The sequence below is a fragment of the Podarcis bocagei genome, assembly GCF_964188305.1.
Source record: "Podarcis bocagei genome assembly, chromosome: 15".
In the NCBI taxonomy this organism is placed as follows: domain Eukaryota; kingdom Metazoa; phylum Chordata; class Lepidosauria; order Squamata; family Lacertidae; genus Podarcis; species Podarcis bocagei.
In genome coordinates, this window is record NC_138141.1 from 40,524,838 (window position 1) to 40,541,344 (window position 16,507).

The following is a 16,507-nucleotide window of genomic DNA, read 5'->3' on the forward strand; positions in this document are numbered from 1 at the left end:
TCTGGCGGGCACCAGGTTAGCGAAGGCTGCTCTGGTCTAAAGCCACCGCCGGCCCACCCCCGCCAAACAGACGGCCCATGCTCCGCTGTGGCCATCAAGCGCCTATCCTTGCTTCATCCTCAAACAACAAGCTTGCGAGGTAGGTCAGGTTGGGAGAAAGATCCTAACTGACCCATTAACTTCATGAAGTGCGGTGAAGGATTTGGAGACTCTACCCACTAGACCACACCAGTGGCGTAGCGTGGGGGGTGCAGGGGGGCCGGCCGCACCGGGCGCAACATCTGGGGGTTAGGGGGCGCAAATCCACGGGTTAGGGGGCGCAAATCCACGAGTTAGGGGGCGCAAATTACTTGCCTTGCCCCGGGTGCTGACAACCCACGCTACGCCACTGGACCACACTGCCTCTCCCTCTCTCTCAACCCTGCCTTCTGGTTTCCTATAAAAATAGCTTGATCTTCCTTGTAATTTGTTCTCCACAAGTTGTTCGTAGTTTTTTTAATCCTCAATAAAGGAAATATATGTTTACTTTTTTTTTAACGGCACACAGTGACCATCACCGTAATAAAATACAATAAAATTGCAGCTAAAGACTCCTGCAATTTTACAGTACAGTCCTTTGCATGGTTCAAGTCCCCTATATTAAGTAGCCTTACTCTCTTGCATGTACGGTATGTTTAGGATCAGATCCAAAACCACCAAGGTGTGTGTGGGGGATTTCAAACACTGCCAACATCCCCATGGAAGCAAGTGGGATTCAATTTCCCCCTACGCCACTGTGGCACGGAAGAAAACCCTGTCCGTAAGGTAGCAGATAATAATAATAAATTATTATTAACAACAATAATAATAATAATAATAATAATAATAATAATAATAATAATAATTTGTACCCCGCCCATCTGGCTGGGTTTCCCCAGCCACTCTGGGCGGCCTCCAACAAAGATTAAAAATACATTAAAATGACACACATTAAAAACTTCCCTAAACAGAGCTGCCTTCAGATGTCTTCTAAATGTCAGGTAGTTGTTTATCTCTTTGATATCTGATGGGAGGGCGTTCCACAGGGCGGGCTCCACTACAGAGAAGGCCCTCTGCCTGGTTCCCTGTAGCTTTGCAAATGTTCCAGCGTTGGGTAAACTCAGTGTGGTGCAGTGGTTAGAGTGTTGGACTAGGACCTGGGAAACCAGGGTTAAAATCCCCACTCAGCCATGAAGCTCACTAGGTGACTTTGGGCTAGTCGCTACCTCTCATAATATAATAATATAGTAAAACAATGAACAGGGTGGTGATATATTGACTATTGCAATTGTCACAATATCACCAAGGCAACTACAGTATCTGTAAACAATAAACGCCCATAAAAATGGCAAAAGTAGTTTCTTTCCAAAATAGGTTTTATCTTAAAAACAATTCCAGATGCAGTAACAAAGAGTCCACTTGTGATGTACTCAGACGTCGTTCCGGTAATCAGACATTTCGTTGCTAAAGAGAGAAGACGGTATGTAAACGGCTTAAAGCAGGGGTATATCTGTCCCCATCTGCATGTTTCCATCAAGAGGAGTGTAGAAAGAGGACGATGTCCTTCAATTTGTTAAACGGTCCATGGATGCCTTTAAATGGTCCTTAAAGACCTCCCTCTTTGAGGCTGCTTTTAAATGGGTAGCCAGTGGCTGTTACTGGGGTTTTGGTCTATAGGGTCATGTTAATTTGCTCAGCTTTCTTGATAGTGCATCCTACTGATTTAAACATAACAAAAAGGCCATTTTTAACTAAGGGTTTTAAATTGTACTGCAATTCACCAGTGTGCATTCTTGCTTTTGAGAAGCGGTTTGTTTGAAATGAGGTTTATGCACCTATCCAATAAAAGTATTTGTGGTAAAAGCTCACATGGAGATTTGCACTTAAAGGAAATGAGACTTGCAACAAATTGTTGCAGTGCATCTGTCCAACAGGAGCAGTCCCCGTTAGTTTAACAGCCTGTGGCTCTGGAACGTGTGCGCACCTTATTAGACATTAGACAGGGCTATGTGTTTCTTGGAGTGGTGAAGGCATAGGCTGCCCTCTTTTAAAAATACAGGGATTGGTGTTTTTCTTTTCTTTTGCAAACAAGGATCCCCTTCTCTTTTGGGGGGAGGGCACCAATCCTGATGAGTTTAGAGGTGCAAGTTTTCTTTTGTGTCTTTTATAACAGGTGTGTCAAAACCTTTTCAGAGGCGGAGAAGGGTGTGTGTAAAAGGGAATTTATTCACCTAAAGACTTCCAACATCCCCAAGTCCTATCATGATAAATCTAATACTGGCTTCATCACCTGCCATTCCAGATGAAGCTGCCCATTTTTTTGCTGAAAGGGCCACTCGACTCACTGCTTATGTGAAATGCAGAGCTCTTCGCTCGATGTTTTAAGCAATCCAACTCCATTGGAAAAGCACCCGTTTTGCAACCGTGCAAAGAAGTTCAGAGCGGTAGTTCGATTTGTGCCACGGGACGCCGCAAATCACCAGGGGAACGGTCGGGGATTGTGGGAGCCTCACTAGTTCAGAAGATCGATAGCATAACATGGATAGAAGAGGTTTCGTCAGAGCAGTGGTCTTAGCCAGCTCCACAATGTTCCCACAAACTGGTGAGCGTGACTGTGATCTTTGCCAGCCCTACCGGGAGATGCCTGAGATCTTGGACTTTCATTCATGCAGAGTAGATGCTCCACCACTGGGGTACAGTTGGACTAACGATACATTAAAAAGCAGCAAAAAAACCCCACACCCTTAAGTCAGGAGAACTGTCAACCCAAGAGTTGGTGTTTAAATCCATTAGCCAGTTTTGATGGCCACCCACCTGGGCCATGGCAATTCCAGCAAGCACGTTATATAATAAGATTTGTTTTCAGTTTACTTCAATTTTTTCTCACCTTTCTTTCCAAGGAGCTCAAGCCATCGTACAAGGCTCTCTCCCTCTCTGGTTCCCCTGGTATTCAGAGCCGATACTGGAAGTAGAATGCAGCTATTAGTAGCTTTATCCTCCGTGAATTTGCCTAATCGCCTTTGCTACCCTCTTGTGGAATGAGGGTTTGGTAGTGTATTGTCTTGTATCACATCCCATTTGGCATCCAGTGGGTTCACAATCTGCTGCCATCTGCGCTCTATATTCAAAGCAGTACCATGCCCCTTTAAGCAGCCATAGCTTCCCCCAGAGAATCCTGAGAGCTGTAGTTTGCTAAGGGTTCTGGGAGTTGTTAGGAGACCCTCACAGAGCTACAATATTCAAGAGTGGTTTAACAGTCAATCCTTCCAGGGAACTCAGGGAATTGTAGTTCTGCAGGGGAAATAGGGGCCCTAACAATTCTCAGCACCTGTATGAAACTACGGTTCCCAGTATTCTCAGGGGGGAGCCATGACTGTTGTGCAGATGGGGGGGGGCTTAGAAGTGAATGGTTGTGAGCTGCTCTAAGAGTGGGATATAAACAAAAAAATCAACTACAAATAGTAGTCCCAACGTAGGGGTGATTAACCAGTGGCCCTCCAGATGCTGTTGGACTCCAACTCCCATCAGCCCCAGCCAGCAGAGAGGAATGGTGGGAGTTGTAGTCCAGCACCAACTGGTCAGCTACAGATTTCCCAGCCGTCTTCTAACATAGGGAAAACATGCCTGGCTCTGGAGACATTTCAGCACTCTTTCACCGCAAGGAGTAGAAACATGCACACCTTTTTTTGTTTGATTTTACTATGCATATTAATAAATATTCTTTATTTTTAAATTTTGCACATTGCGCTTCAACATATTACATCCAGAACATTTTTTCCTCTTTTTGCAAATGGATGTCTACTTTGTAAAATCTTTATATTGAGTTCATTGTCATTTCTGTACAGAATTATAAGTACAACATTACTTTTGCCACTAAGTTGCTTTTTTTTGTCTGTTTGTTAAGTGTCACAGTTAAGAGAAACATTGAATGAAAAGACAGAGAGAAAGAGAGAGACAGAGAGACAGAAATGGCTTAAATTATGAAGGTCTAAGGGCTTGCCTCAATCTAGCCAAAACTAAAGATCCAAGCCTGAAACGGGGTGCCAGGAGGGGTGGGAGGGGGAAGAAACCCAAAATTAAAAGTTATCACCTCCACCAGCCTCCTGCACAGGAGTGGGGACATCAGAGAGAGAAAAAGAACGAAAGGAAACAGAAAGCCACATTGATTTTTTAAAGGTAAGATTTTTGTTTAGTTGCTAAAGAAAGTGTTTTGTTTTCGAAGACAGAAAAGGCGCAGTAGTCGTCTCGAAAGATTTCATTGAAAGACAGAGCTAATTTTATTGGGTTTAGTTCGCTCCGGCTGTCGTCAGCCAGCCGCTACAAACTGGCCTCCTGTGATCGTTCAAGCGGCAGTATTTGTTAAATTTCTCCTTCAGGTGCTGGCGGTACTGCTCTCTATTGCTGTAGAAAGACTTGTTGTTCGCCATGAACGACTGGATCTCGTCTTGCGAGATGAAGATTTCCTCGTCGGAAGTGCATTCGGATTCATCCTGCAAATGAGAAGAGGTGGTGGAGGAAGATGAAAAAAAGGACATGCAGATCTCAACCCTACTTTCTGCCCGTTTCTTAAACTTAACAGGTGGCATTCTATGTTAGTCCTATTCAGAGTGGACCCGCTAAAAGTAACAGAAAGGTAGAGTCAGAAGGGATCCCCCCCCCCCAGGGTAATCTGATCCAATGCAGGAATCATTATCTACAGAATCCCTGACAGATTGCCACCTGACCTCTGGTTAGAAACCCCCAGAGAAGGAAAGCCCCACCACCTTCTTCAGATGAATGTTGGAAGGCTTAGGACAGATAAAATTGTTTCTCAAGCAGTGCATAGTTAAACTACAGAATTCACTCCCCCGGAGGCAGTGAGAGCCAACAACTTGGGTGGCTTCAAAAGAAGATGGGACAAATTCATGGAGAAGGAGAGGGCTATCGATAGCGACTGGCCATCTGCTTGGCCACTGTGAGGACAAAGGACGCTGGAACTAGATGGGCCACTGGCCTGACCCGGCAGGCTTGTCTTATATTCTTATTCAAAATACAGAGCCGATATTTGAGGAGCTGGTGGCTGGGCCTAGGAAACTCGCCACGGTCTAAACCGCTGGTCCATGGGCACTGGGAGTGTGCTTTGCTTCACCAAACAACCAGAAGCTCACTTGGAGGATCATCAGGTAAGGGTGCGGTTCTCGCAAAACAGCCTGGTGGGCCAACTGGGGAGGCCTGACGGGCTGCATTCGGCCCCCGGGCTGGACGTCTCCCACCCCTTGGCATTTTAGCTAGCCCAAGTTGCTTAAGGCTCAACACTTCAGCAGCCAAAGCTTTGAGGACGGCTCGGCAGCTAAGAGGCAAACCAACGCAGCCCTCTCGGCACCCCCATCCACCCAGAAAAGGAAGCCTCTCCGGCTACTTACGAGGAGTTCCACCAAGCTCTTGGCACCTTTCCCAGAATCTGGAGCGGAGGCTGCCTCTGGAAGTTCTGCGCACGACAGCGCCGTTTTCCTGTGCTCCAACCACGGCTGCCCGCCCTTCTCTGCGCGGCAGCAGGTGTCGGTGTGTGGGTCTTTGGTCTTGTCCCGGTGGAACTCCATGTGTGTGGCGTTGCCGGAGCTCTCGTGGCTACTCGGGTCTACGGCGCAGTTGCTCAGCTTTTGGATCTGAAGCCGGAAACCCGTGTCCAGGGAAGGAAGGGAGGGTTACTCATTTATAGGTAAAGGTAAAGGGACCCCTGACCATTAGGTCCAGTCGCGGACAACTCTGGGGTTGCGGCGCATATCTCGCTTTATTGGCCGAGGGAGCCGGCGTATAGCTTCCGGGTCATGTGGCCAGCATGACTAAGCCGCTTCTGGCGAACCAGAGCAGTGCACGGAAACACCGTTTACCTTCCCGCCAGAGCGGTTTATCTACTTGCACTTTGACGTGCTTTCAAACTGCTAGGTTGGCAGGAGCAGGGACCGAACAACGGGAGCTCAGTCCGTCGCGGGGATTTGAACCGCCGACCTTCTGACTGGCAAGTCCTAGGCTCTGTGGTTTAACCCACAGCGCCACCCGCATCCCTTACTCATTTATACCTGCACCCAAATTAGGAGCAACTGGCGATGCGCGTGGAGTCACCCTCCTGGCAGCGGCTCTGCTGCCACTCACCGAAATGGGGCAGGAGCAGGGGAGGGGAAGGGCAACCTGGTTATGGCATGAAGCTTGCTGGGGGCCTTGGGGGCAGGTTGCTCATTTTCAGCCTAACCTGCACCTCGCAGGGTTGTGATGGGAATTAAATGGGGTGGGGGAGAAGGACGTATGTCACCTTGAGCTCCTTGGAGGGAAAGCGGGAGAAAAATGTGACGAAATGCAAATGCATTCATTGGATTTGGTTTGGCTTCCCCTAGATGACATTGGGCTGCGGAAGCAGCAGGTGGCCTTCCAGAGCAGACTCCCTGAGAAAAGCTCAGACTTACGTGTTCGGCCTCGCCCTTCTTGCTTTTCTTCTTCTTCTTCTTGCTCTTGCCTTTCATGTTGTTGTCTTCCGAATTTGCCCAGCACTCCACACAGCTGTCCCCGTCCTCCTCCTTGTCCTCGCAGCGATGGAGGCAGGGGTCATCACCTGCCAGGCAGAAGGTGGTCCACTTTAATGAAAGAGAAACCCTGGGCCAAGCACAACCCTCCAGATCGCTTCCTCTCTGGCCCATGGGGCTGTTCCCAGGAGACACGCAGGCCCCACTCTGCACCCTCACTCAATGCTTGCCTCTCCTCTTGGCTTGCCTGGATGGTCGAGAGGGGGGTGTGCATGTGTGTAGAATAATAACAATAATAAATTTTATTTACACCCCGCCCTCCCCAGCCAAGACCGGGCTCAGGGCGGCTAACACCAAATATAAAAACAATTGATTAAAATACAACTTGAAAAATAGGATTAAAATACAACATTAAAATGCGGCCTCATTTCAGCAGAAACTCAAAAACTTTTTTGCGGATGAAAACGTCAAGTCTTCACCAAGGCTAACTATCCAAAGTGGTCCTATGTAGGCCAGAAAAAGCCAGGGAAGTCCCCAAATAGGAGTTCCATCACAGAAGAAAAAAGGAAAAAAGAAAGAGGGGGAGGGAAGCTACTCTACAAAGTTTACATGCATTGCTCTGCTTGCTTTTGCCTCCGGTCCCTGCCCAGCCAGGGCTGATGGGAGTCGGAGTCCCATGGCCTCAGGGGGGCCGCAGGTATATCCTACCCCCCTGCCCCACGCCGTTTTGCACCAGACCTACCGTTTTCGTCGTGGTTGCAAATCCCTTCGGTGCAAGCGATGTCCGAGCCCTCCCGCGACCCCGTTTCGCTGCCCTCCATGCTGGAGGAGTAGCCACAATCGCTGCCATTGCAATGTGCAGATAAACCTAGAAGGGAGGAACAGAGAGAGGAAGGGAAAAAGGGGATTGCTCAGCAGAGCAAAAACACATTGTGTAGCATCAAGGCTGAGAGTATTCTGTGGATATTGTTTTATTTTTTTACATCTGTATACCAGTAAGAACAATAGTTCTGAAGAAAAACACTACACTTTTGAAAAATATCATGCCCTCCTATATTTTAGTAGAGCTAATCCCTCATACTGCAGACATCTGAAGGCAGCCCTGATTCAGGAAACTTTTGAATTTTGGGGTGTGTTCCTTCATACACAGTTGGAAGCTGCCTGGAGTGGCTGGGGCAACCCAGCCAGAGGGATGGGGTACAAGAGAATACTACTAATAGTAGTAGTAGTAGTAGTAGTAGTAGTAGTAGTAATCATCATCATCATCATCTAGTCTTACACAAAGCATTTTGGAATCCTGGTCTAGATCAAGGAATGGATCTGTTGCAAACTTTATAAATGACTATGGTACTTTAAATGAGGTGTTTTAAAGGGCATGTGCTGGAGGTAGCATACAACACACAGAGTGTTTTCAGTTCACTTTGTATGTACAGTGGTACCTTGGTTCTCGATCTTAATCCATTCCAGGAGTCCGTTCGACACCCGAAACCGTTTGAAAACCAAGGTGGGGCTTCCGATTGGCTGCAGGAGCTTCATGCACTCAAGTGGAAGCTGCATTGGATGTTCGGCTTCCAAAAAAAAATTCGCAAACCAGAACACTTGCTTCCAGCTTTGCGGCATTCGGGAGCCGATTTGTTCGACAACTAAGCCGTTCGGGAACCAAGGTACCACTGTACTCTTATTTCTGTAAGTATCATGTTGTAGTTCTCTGATCTGCCAGTAGGTGGCCGTGCTAACTGCAGCATGATGACAGAATGGCTGGCGGGCAAGGAAGCAAGTGGGGCACGTGTTGGACAGACCAGGTGAGCTGCTGAGGAATGACATTTAAAGGAGGGGGGTGGGAGGCAATTCAGAGTGGCTTGCTTGCAAGGGAAGGTGGTGGTGGGGGTTTGGTGTGAGCTGTGGAGGGAGAGTTGTGAGGGAAGGACTGGTGGGTTGGTGAGCAGCCCCTAGTAAGCATAAAGGTAAAGGGACCCCTGACCATTAGGTCCAGTCGTGACCGACTCTGGGCTTGCGGCACTCATCTTGCTTTATTGGCCGAGGGAGCCGGCGTACAGCTTCCGGGTCATGTGGCCAGCATGACTAAGCCGCTTCTGGCGAACCAGAGCAGTGCATGGAAATGTCGTTTACCTTCCCGCCGGAGTGGTACCTATTTATCTACTTGCACTTTGACGTGCTTTTGAACTTCTAGGTTGGCAGGAGCTGGACTGAGCAACGGGAGCTCACCCCGTCGCGGGGATTCGAACCGCCAACCTTCTGATCGGCAAGTCCTAGGCTCTGTGGTTTAACCCACAGCGTGCTGCAAAACATTCGTTTCCATATTTCAGTGTAGAAGGGTTCCCTAAAGAGCGCAGACCAGCTCAAAATGCATCAGAGCTGAGGATCAAGAGGAACAGTGCTGAAGTTTTACTGCTTGAGGGGGTTTTTCCCCAAGACGAATCCCACCAAATTCAAACAACATACCTTTCTTTATTTTGGGTGAACCCAGTAAAGTGCCTGCAGTGGGACAAGTGCAGGAAGTGTTTTCGTTGGTCACAATGACCTCGATGCAGCTGTCTCTCTCCTCTGTGCTGCCGCAGGCTTTGCAACCGCTTTCCAAGAAGTTTTCCTGGAGGACGAGAGGGAAAACATGGAGGCCAACTGAAGGACAGAGGGCAAGAGACGGGCCTGGACTCAACCAGCGACAAGCCTGTGCAACCAAATTAAAAATGTCATTTGAGGAATTCCTTTTCTCACCACAGGGAGGCCTGGTGGTTTATTTGTTTATAAGGTATTTACATACCGCTTGAAATTTAGAGGCAGTCTCTAAGCAGTTTACCAAACAGTGATGAAATACAGCAAACAAAGAAACTGAGAATTACAAAGCACTGCAATATTAAATGAAAAACTACAGTATAAATCTCAGAACACAAAAATATACTGTAGCAGCATATTTTGAAACATTTTGAGAATTAGAGATCCCTATGTCTGTTAAGACAGATCTGCTGCAACAGCAGTGTTTGCCAACCTGGTGCCCTCTAGATCCAACACTGTTGCTGAAGGCTGAGGTGACCTTGGGGGCTAGGAGCGCCTTTTTCCAGCTATGGCTGGTTCGCTAGCTACAGCCCCTGTTAGGCAGAACTGACTTGGCTTCTGTACTCCATGCTCTGGTAAATTCCAGGCTGGATTACTGCACTGGGCTCTACGTGGGGCTGCCCTTGAAGATGACACGGAATCTTCAAGGGGTCCAAAATGCAGCAGGTTGCTGGCTGCGGTGCCCTTCAGATCTCATATAACCCTTCTGAAACAACGGCGTGGGTTGCGGGTTCCTTTCCGGACCCAAGGAGTGGACGTACAAAGTTGGAAGGCCAGCACTTACCTTCTCCTGGCTCCTCTCCTTCTCCTCCACCCCTTGCAAGGGAGCGGGGATCTCGCACGCACACTTATTTTTTCTCCGGTTCTTGCGCTTCTGGCGCTTCTTCTCCTGCTTGAGCTCTCGCACCCGCTCCTCTTCGGAGAACTCCTCGCAGAGCTGCTCCAGCCGGCTGATGCCCTGGACTCTTTCCACGGCCATCTGTGCAGGAAAGAAAGAGAGGAGGAAATTCTTAGTTGCATGAGCCTGGGAGCCAAAGGGAGACTTGGTTTTCTTTTAAGACTTTCTTTCCCCAAAGCAACTATTATGACATCTTCTCAGCCCAAAATGCAGCAACGCGCTCTCTCTCACTCTCTCTCTCTCTCTCCGCCCCACACATTATACGCTCAACTTTTGAATTTGAGTCTTCTCCAACAGCTCTTAAAACCTTAGTTGCAGGCAAGTGGGGAAAATCCACCCTGTCTTTCTCAGTACCTCGAAACTTTTGCGCAAAGCATCAACGCCAAGGTAGAACAGCATCTGCCAAGTCTGCTCCTCCGCCCTCAGCTTCTGCCAGATGCGGTGCAGCCGTTCGTAAAGATGGATCCCCAAGCAAGTCAGGACCTCCTCTTGGGCGATGTCGATTGTCTTTGCATGTCTCTCCCTTCGCCTGGAGGGTTAAAGGGTTAACGAGAGTTGTTAATGGTGGGGGGGTTCCTCCCGATCTGCCAGCCTTGGGCAGATCTCCTGCAACTCAAGTCTGCTTTAGAAGCCATTTTTGGAACAGGGGAAAGGACCAGAGGTTTATTTACCAGTGTAAAACCTCAGGACGGCTACCAGGGGGCCAGTTATATTGCTCTTGTTGCAAAATGCTTTTTAAAAGCTGCCTCTAAATACTTTTAACTCACGGCTACTAGTCGCGGTGGCTATGCCCTACCTCCAGCGTCAAAGGTGGTACGTTCCTGAATACCAGCTCTGGCCTTCAAAGAAACAGCTCTGAGCATGCTCAGAACCAACTTATGATTCTGACATGGTCTAAGGCAGGGATGTTCTCAAAGCAGTCCTGATTCCTCTCTTATCTGTTCCAGGAGCTATGCTGGCCTCATAGGTAGAGTTGGAGTGGGAGCCTTCCCAGTGAGGATGAATTTCACAGAGTCCAATCAGTCCCATGGTTTTTTTTCTACGTAAGACACACACGGGAGCGACTTCTTTGCCGCCGCTGTATTTTGGATTAGAACTGGGAGTGATGCAGATATCTGACTGGTTGGCCTCTCTGAGAACAGCAAGCTTTGGGTCTGATCAAGGGCTCTTTTGATGCGCTTACGATCTTTGGTGGTGGAGAAAGCACCAGATTTAGGGGTGTGTAATAGTAATAATATAGAGAACCATTAAAAAAAAGCATCTGTACCAATCAGAATTAAAACTGTAAAGAGCCAAGTACTCGAATAGTGCAGGGTTTGTCATTCCAAGCATCAGAGTGAGACCTGGCCCTCCCTTTGCATTCTTGATACAAGTCTTAGATCCGAGGGACTACACCATCCGCTTAGTGTGCCCAGCAGGGCTGTGCCTCAGTTGTCTGCCTCTCAAAACAGCAAGTGGTTCTCCAATGTCACATGGCAGGCTGCTTTTGAAAATGACGGAGACTTTAAAACGAAAACAGATTGTGATGCGGCATGGAAATGGGGTGGTGGTGGACAGTGTCTCCGAAGCACCTCCAAAGAGGGATATGGGATGTTCCACAGGCCACCTTTGACTCACGCATCTGACACCACAGTGCTGCGCAAGCCTCTACAACCAGGTGGCTGCCGGTGCATGAGGCTTTGACTGAGGGTCCCTACATCTGGCATCATATGGTATCAGGTGTAGGGCGGGGTGGGCCTGGCCTGGCCTAAACAGCCTCACAGACCAAATGGGCAGGGTCTTTGTCTTAAAGCCTAAATTCTTATAACGTGCAGATCAAACAGCACTGTGAATTGCAGACAAAGACTACAACCACAGATGTTTTGTGTCTTTGGGAGTTAAAGGTAAAGGTAAAGGGACCCCTGACCATTAGGTCCAAGTCGTCGCCGACTGGGGTTGCAGCGCTCATCTCACTTTATTGGCCGAGGGAGCCAGCGGACAGCTTCCGGGTCATGTGGCCAGCATGACTAAGCTGCTTCTGGCAAACCAGAGCAGCGCACGGAAACGCCGTTTACCTTCCCGCTGGAGCAGTACCTATTTATCTACTTGCACTTTGACGTGCTTTTGAACTGCTAGGTTGGCAGGAGCAGGGACCGAGCAACGGGAGCTCACCCCGTCACGGGGATTCGAACCGCCAACCTTCTGATCGGCAAGTCCTAGGCTCTGTGGTTTAAACCACAGCGCCACCCGCGTCCGTCTTTGGGAGTTACGCCCAAGCAAATCAATTGTGGGTACACCTGTTCATCAAGGTGCAATTCAGCGCCCGTTAAGCAGTCAACCAGCCCCCACATCCCTGTTTTATCTCCCCCACCCCTACAGGCTACTTTTTGACATGTGTGCAGGTCTGCAGAGCTGTCAATCGCCTGACGTAACGGCTTGCAGAGAGCTGTGTGCAGCATTTTGAAGCCCTGGCAATCTGTGGAGGCTTTGGAAATCTCTGCAAAAGCGCCGATGGCCAGCCAGCTGCCAGGTCTTGCAAAGAGCCACACAGCTGAGTGGAGATAAACTGGAGCCCGGAAAGGTATTTGAGTAGCCTCATCTAGTTGTAATGAAGTTTATGCCACATGCAGGTTAAGATGCCAGAAAACACACACAGATAAAAAATGGCATTCATTGCACCGTCACCTATGCAGAGGAGAACCCCGCTTGCAAATTGCTTGGCTTAGGTTTCTACACGTTCTCAGAGCACACACAGAAATACTTTGGGTTTCCTGTTCTTGCAACCCAGCATGTGGAGGAAATCACAGCAACCAATTCACAACCGCAATTGCTGAAGCCGCTTTGCAAAGAGAAAACTGCCCAGCAACCAGCTGAGAGAGGCATGCACACTCATTAGCTGACAGCTAAAGCTATCCCAAGTGCACCTAAGCTCAAAAAATGTAATTTAAAAACTTCTCTTCTTGCACTCCTAACCTAGTTGCAAGCAAGCATGGAGGGGGGTGGAAATGTGGAATTCACTTGCTCAACTTAACGATTAGAGGAGGATGAAATAATGCCTTCTGCTAGATCTATTTCCCTGCTGCAGGGAAAACGACAGAAAGGCATTCCACACCATTTCTTTCTTTCTTTTTAAAGCGGGGGTACAAATAACACTTGTTTTAACGTAAGGGAACAAGAGGTATGACAGGAGGAGCTGTCCAATTATATTTTGAGAGAGAGAATCTGTGGTTGTAGACCTATAATATTATTTATTAAATTTCTAGACTGCCCTTCATCCAAAGATCACAGGGCTATTTACAATATAAAAACACAAAAATACATACCATAACAAATAATAACCCCCCTGGAGCTAGTTTTGTGCAGCATGTCAATATTCCTAAGTAAAACTGGAGGCAGTAATTCTTTTGAATACCAGTTGATGGAAATCACAGAAGGGGAGCAGGCACATGCATTTGGGTCCTGCGTTTGAGATTCCCATTTGGGCGCCCGGTTAGCTGCTGTGAAAACAGGTTGCTGGGCTAGATGGGCCACTGGCCTCATCTAGCAAACTCCTATTTCGTCAGTCAGCAAGCAGACAACCATTTTAAAAACTACCCAAAGGCGCATCTGGGCTCATCGTACACATTTCTTGCACGGGCCTTTAGGGGTGGGGAGATCAGAATATCCTTCCCATTTCATGCGTTAAGTACTGTACCTCTATCTATCTATAAGAATACTGGGGTATTGCAGTTTCATTTAGAAACATGTATGTGATGTGCAACAATTGTAATGCAACTAAGAAAAACTATGCAAAAATTAATACCACCAGCTGACTGTTGCGGAAAACGTTTTATCCTAGTTGTCCGCATAAGCCTGGCGGCAATGAACAGTTTCAGTTTTGTGTCCCATGTCAGATGAGCCTTTCCAACTTGGGGGGATGACCAGCAACACTCCTGAAGGTGATCTCCACGATCAAGAGTTTGGGCAAGGCAACTTGATTAGGGCTTTGTAAATTAATACAAGGACCTTGACTCCAGCTTAGCTGTGGCCGGACAGCCAGGGCGCATGTTTTAATTGCGCTGAGCTGTGTGTATAAGCAGCCCTGGGACCGCAAGGCGAAGGGCTGGTTAAAAATAGATGCAAATAAACAAAGCTAGAGGTTTGCCTGCAAGTCAACACACCAAGTTAGGGCCCAGATGACACTGCAAATACACACATGTAACTCGGAAGCAGCGCTTGCGAGAGGAAGGTGAGCTTGTCTCCCCGCAAAAGGGTCAACAATGCAGCAGAGAGAGATGGAAGAGAGGCACGCATACCACATGTATATATCTGAAATATACATTCAGTAAAAAGGGGAAAAAATATGTTTCAAAAGGAAGCAAAAGTGCTAGATAGCCCACTCTAGCAAATTACATACTCATACCCTCCTGCGAACTCGGGTTCGGCTCGGCCAAGGAGGTGGGCGATGAAGTCGGTCTCGCAGCACACGTGGATGTGACGCTCATGGGGACAGCAGCGCAGCCCCTCGTAGAGAGCGGCACAGTAGCCCTTCTCTTTGCTGCAGTCCAGCTCGCCAATAAGGATGGTGTAAGCCCGCAGGACTTTATTCTTGCAGTCGGTGCAAAACCTGTTTGCAAAGGGGAAAGAGGACATGTCATCTATGTAAAGGCCTATCTCTGGTTGGAGGATGAAGGATTTGTACACAGGGAAAGAGGAAGCTGGATTCAGCGTAGTCCAGCCATCTAGGCCAGCACTGTCAACACTGACTGGCAGCAGCTTTCTTTCTCCAAACCTTTATTAGGCATTACAGATATAGACCATCTTAAAATATACACAAATTTTAAAATATATACAAAGAAACAGCCAGGCAAGATATACAGTGGTACCTCCGGTTAAGTACTTAATTCGTTCCGGAGGTCCGTTCTTAACCTGAAACTCTTCTTAACCTGAAGCACCACTTTAGCTAATGGGGCCTCCTGCTGCTGCCGCACCGCCAGGGCACGATTTCTGTTCTCATCCTGAAGCAAAGTTCTTAACCTGAAGCACTATTTCTGGGTTAGCGGAGTCTGTAACCTGAAGTGTATGTAACCTGAAGCGTATGTAACCCGAGGTACCACTGTATAGTAACATAAATTTTTCATTTCATTGTCTTCCCGCTAAACCGTGCCATTTACCACTCCAAGAGATACTATTGACAGAGACTTAGCCACCCTTGCAGTTACCTCCAGATTAATATCAGACAGGTAGAATCTGATATTTTCATTGCACCATGATGTTAAACTACCCAAAAAGGCGGATAACACGCATTTACGCAGCTGGTTGTACAGTAGACAGTAGAAAATAACGTGTTCTACAGTGTCCGGCACATTCAAATAACATCCGCAGTGTCTATCATTTCTAGGGATGTATAAATATCTGCCCTTAACAAAAGCTGAGGGGAAAACATTCAGTCGGGCCAACATAAATGCCCTGCGTTGGGCTGGAATTATTAACTTTGAGATATAAGTGATCCTGTTACTGGGTGTATTTAAACCATAGACCCTGGGGGAGCAGATTTTATTTACAGCTGACTCAATGTTTTGTTTTTCAATATCCCTTAATCTAATTTGGATATTGTGATAAATATATTGCTCACTAGAATTATACAATAATTCCAAGTCAATACCAAAATATCTAATTTAGCTGGGTATGAGTTGGAGCCATCTGGATTTATAGGAGTCCTTAAGTAAACTGGAAAGCGGACTCAAAGGCTGGGAATGAAAATGGCAGCGCAGCCAGTGTTTTATAGTGCTAGTCCACGCCCAATATTCCCTCATGTGTATACATAATTCTGCATACATCATCTCATACTTGATTGAATTAGGGAGCCCAAGTATACGTCTCAAGAAATCTTATCTAAATCACTATTACCGTATTTTTCGCCCTATAAGGCGCACTGGTCCATAGGACACACCTCGTTTTTTTTGGGGGGGGGATGAATAAAAAAAAATTATTTCCCCCCCCCAGCCGCAGGGCTGGGGCGGGGGAAGCCCGAGCTTCCCCTGACCCCAGCCCACAGAACAGGCTGCCGTCCCAAGCCTTGCGCGCCCAGTGGGACCTCCCGCCGGGCACGCAAGGCTTGTGGCAATCTGCCCGAAGCACGGAGCGTCCTCCGGAGGACGCCCCGTGCTTTGTGCTGCAGGCTGCCATCCCAAGCCTTGCAAGGTGCGCACCGACGCCTCTCGCTCTCCAGGCTTCAGCGAAAGCCTGCATTCGCCCCATAGGACGCACACACATTTCCCCTTCATTTTTGGAGGGGGAAAAGTGTGTCCTATAGGGCGAAAAATGCGGTATATGCTTGTATCCATATTGGGATCCCAAAAAGTACCTGGGACGACACTTTAACTTGAAAATTCTGAAAGGCAGCTGGTATAAATTGGTTACCTCCAGTTGTAGAACTGGCAGCAGCTCTCCATGGTTTGGGGCAAGGGACATTCCCTGCCCTACCAGGAGGTGGGGGTAATTAAACCGAGGGCCTTCCGCAGACAAAGCAGGGGCCAACTGTGACTAAGCCAAATCTTGG

The 16,507-nt window shown here is 47.9% G+C and overlaps 1 protein-coding gene across 7 annotated transcripts in view; it reads right to left on the reverse strand.

The window, feature by feature from the left end:
- Positions 1–4,271: 4,271 nt before the first annotated feature.
- Positions 4,272–16,507, reverse strand: part of GGNBP2 (gametogenetin binding protein 2) — a 32,226-nt gene continuing 19,990 nt past the window's right edge. For 5 of the 7 annotated variants that reach the window (XM_081172960.1, XM_081172957.1, XM_081172959.1 and 2 more), the window contains 8 exons: positions 14,363–14,572; positions 10,342–10,516; positions 9,874–10,068; positions 8,979–9,123; positions 7,258–7,383; positions 6,459–6,604; positions 5,421–5,663; positions 4,272–4,508 (listed from right to left, as the gene is read on the reverse strand). In XM_081172960.1, coding sequence (XP_081029086.1) covers positions 4,305–4,508; positions 5,421–5,663; positions 6,459–6,604; positions 7,258–7,383; positions 8,979–9,123; positions 9,874–10,068; positions 10,342–10,516; positions 14,363–14,572 — 1,444 coding nt within the window. In that variant the 3' untranslated portion in view covers positions 4,272–4,304. The remainder of the gene's footprint in view (positions 4,509–5,420; positions 5,664–6,458; positions 6,605–7,257; positions 7,384–8,978; positions 9,124–9,873; positions 10,069–10,341; positions 10,517–14,362; positions 14,573–16,507) is intronic. The other 2 variants (XM_081172961.1, XM_081172958.1) reach the window with 1 other exon arrangement.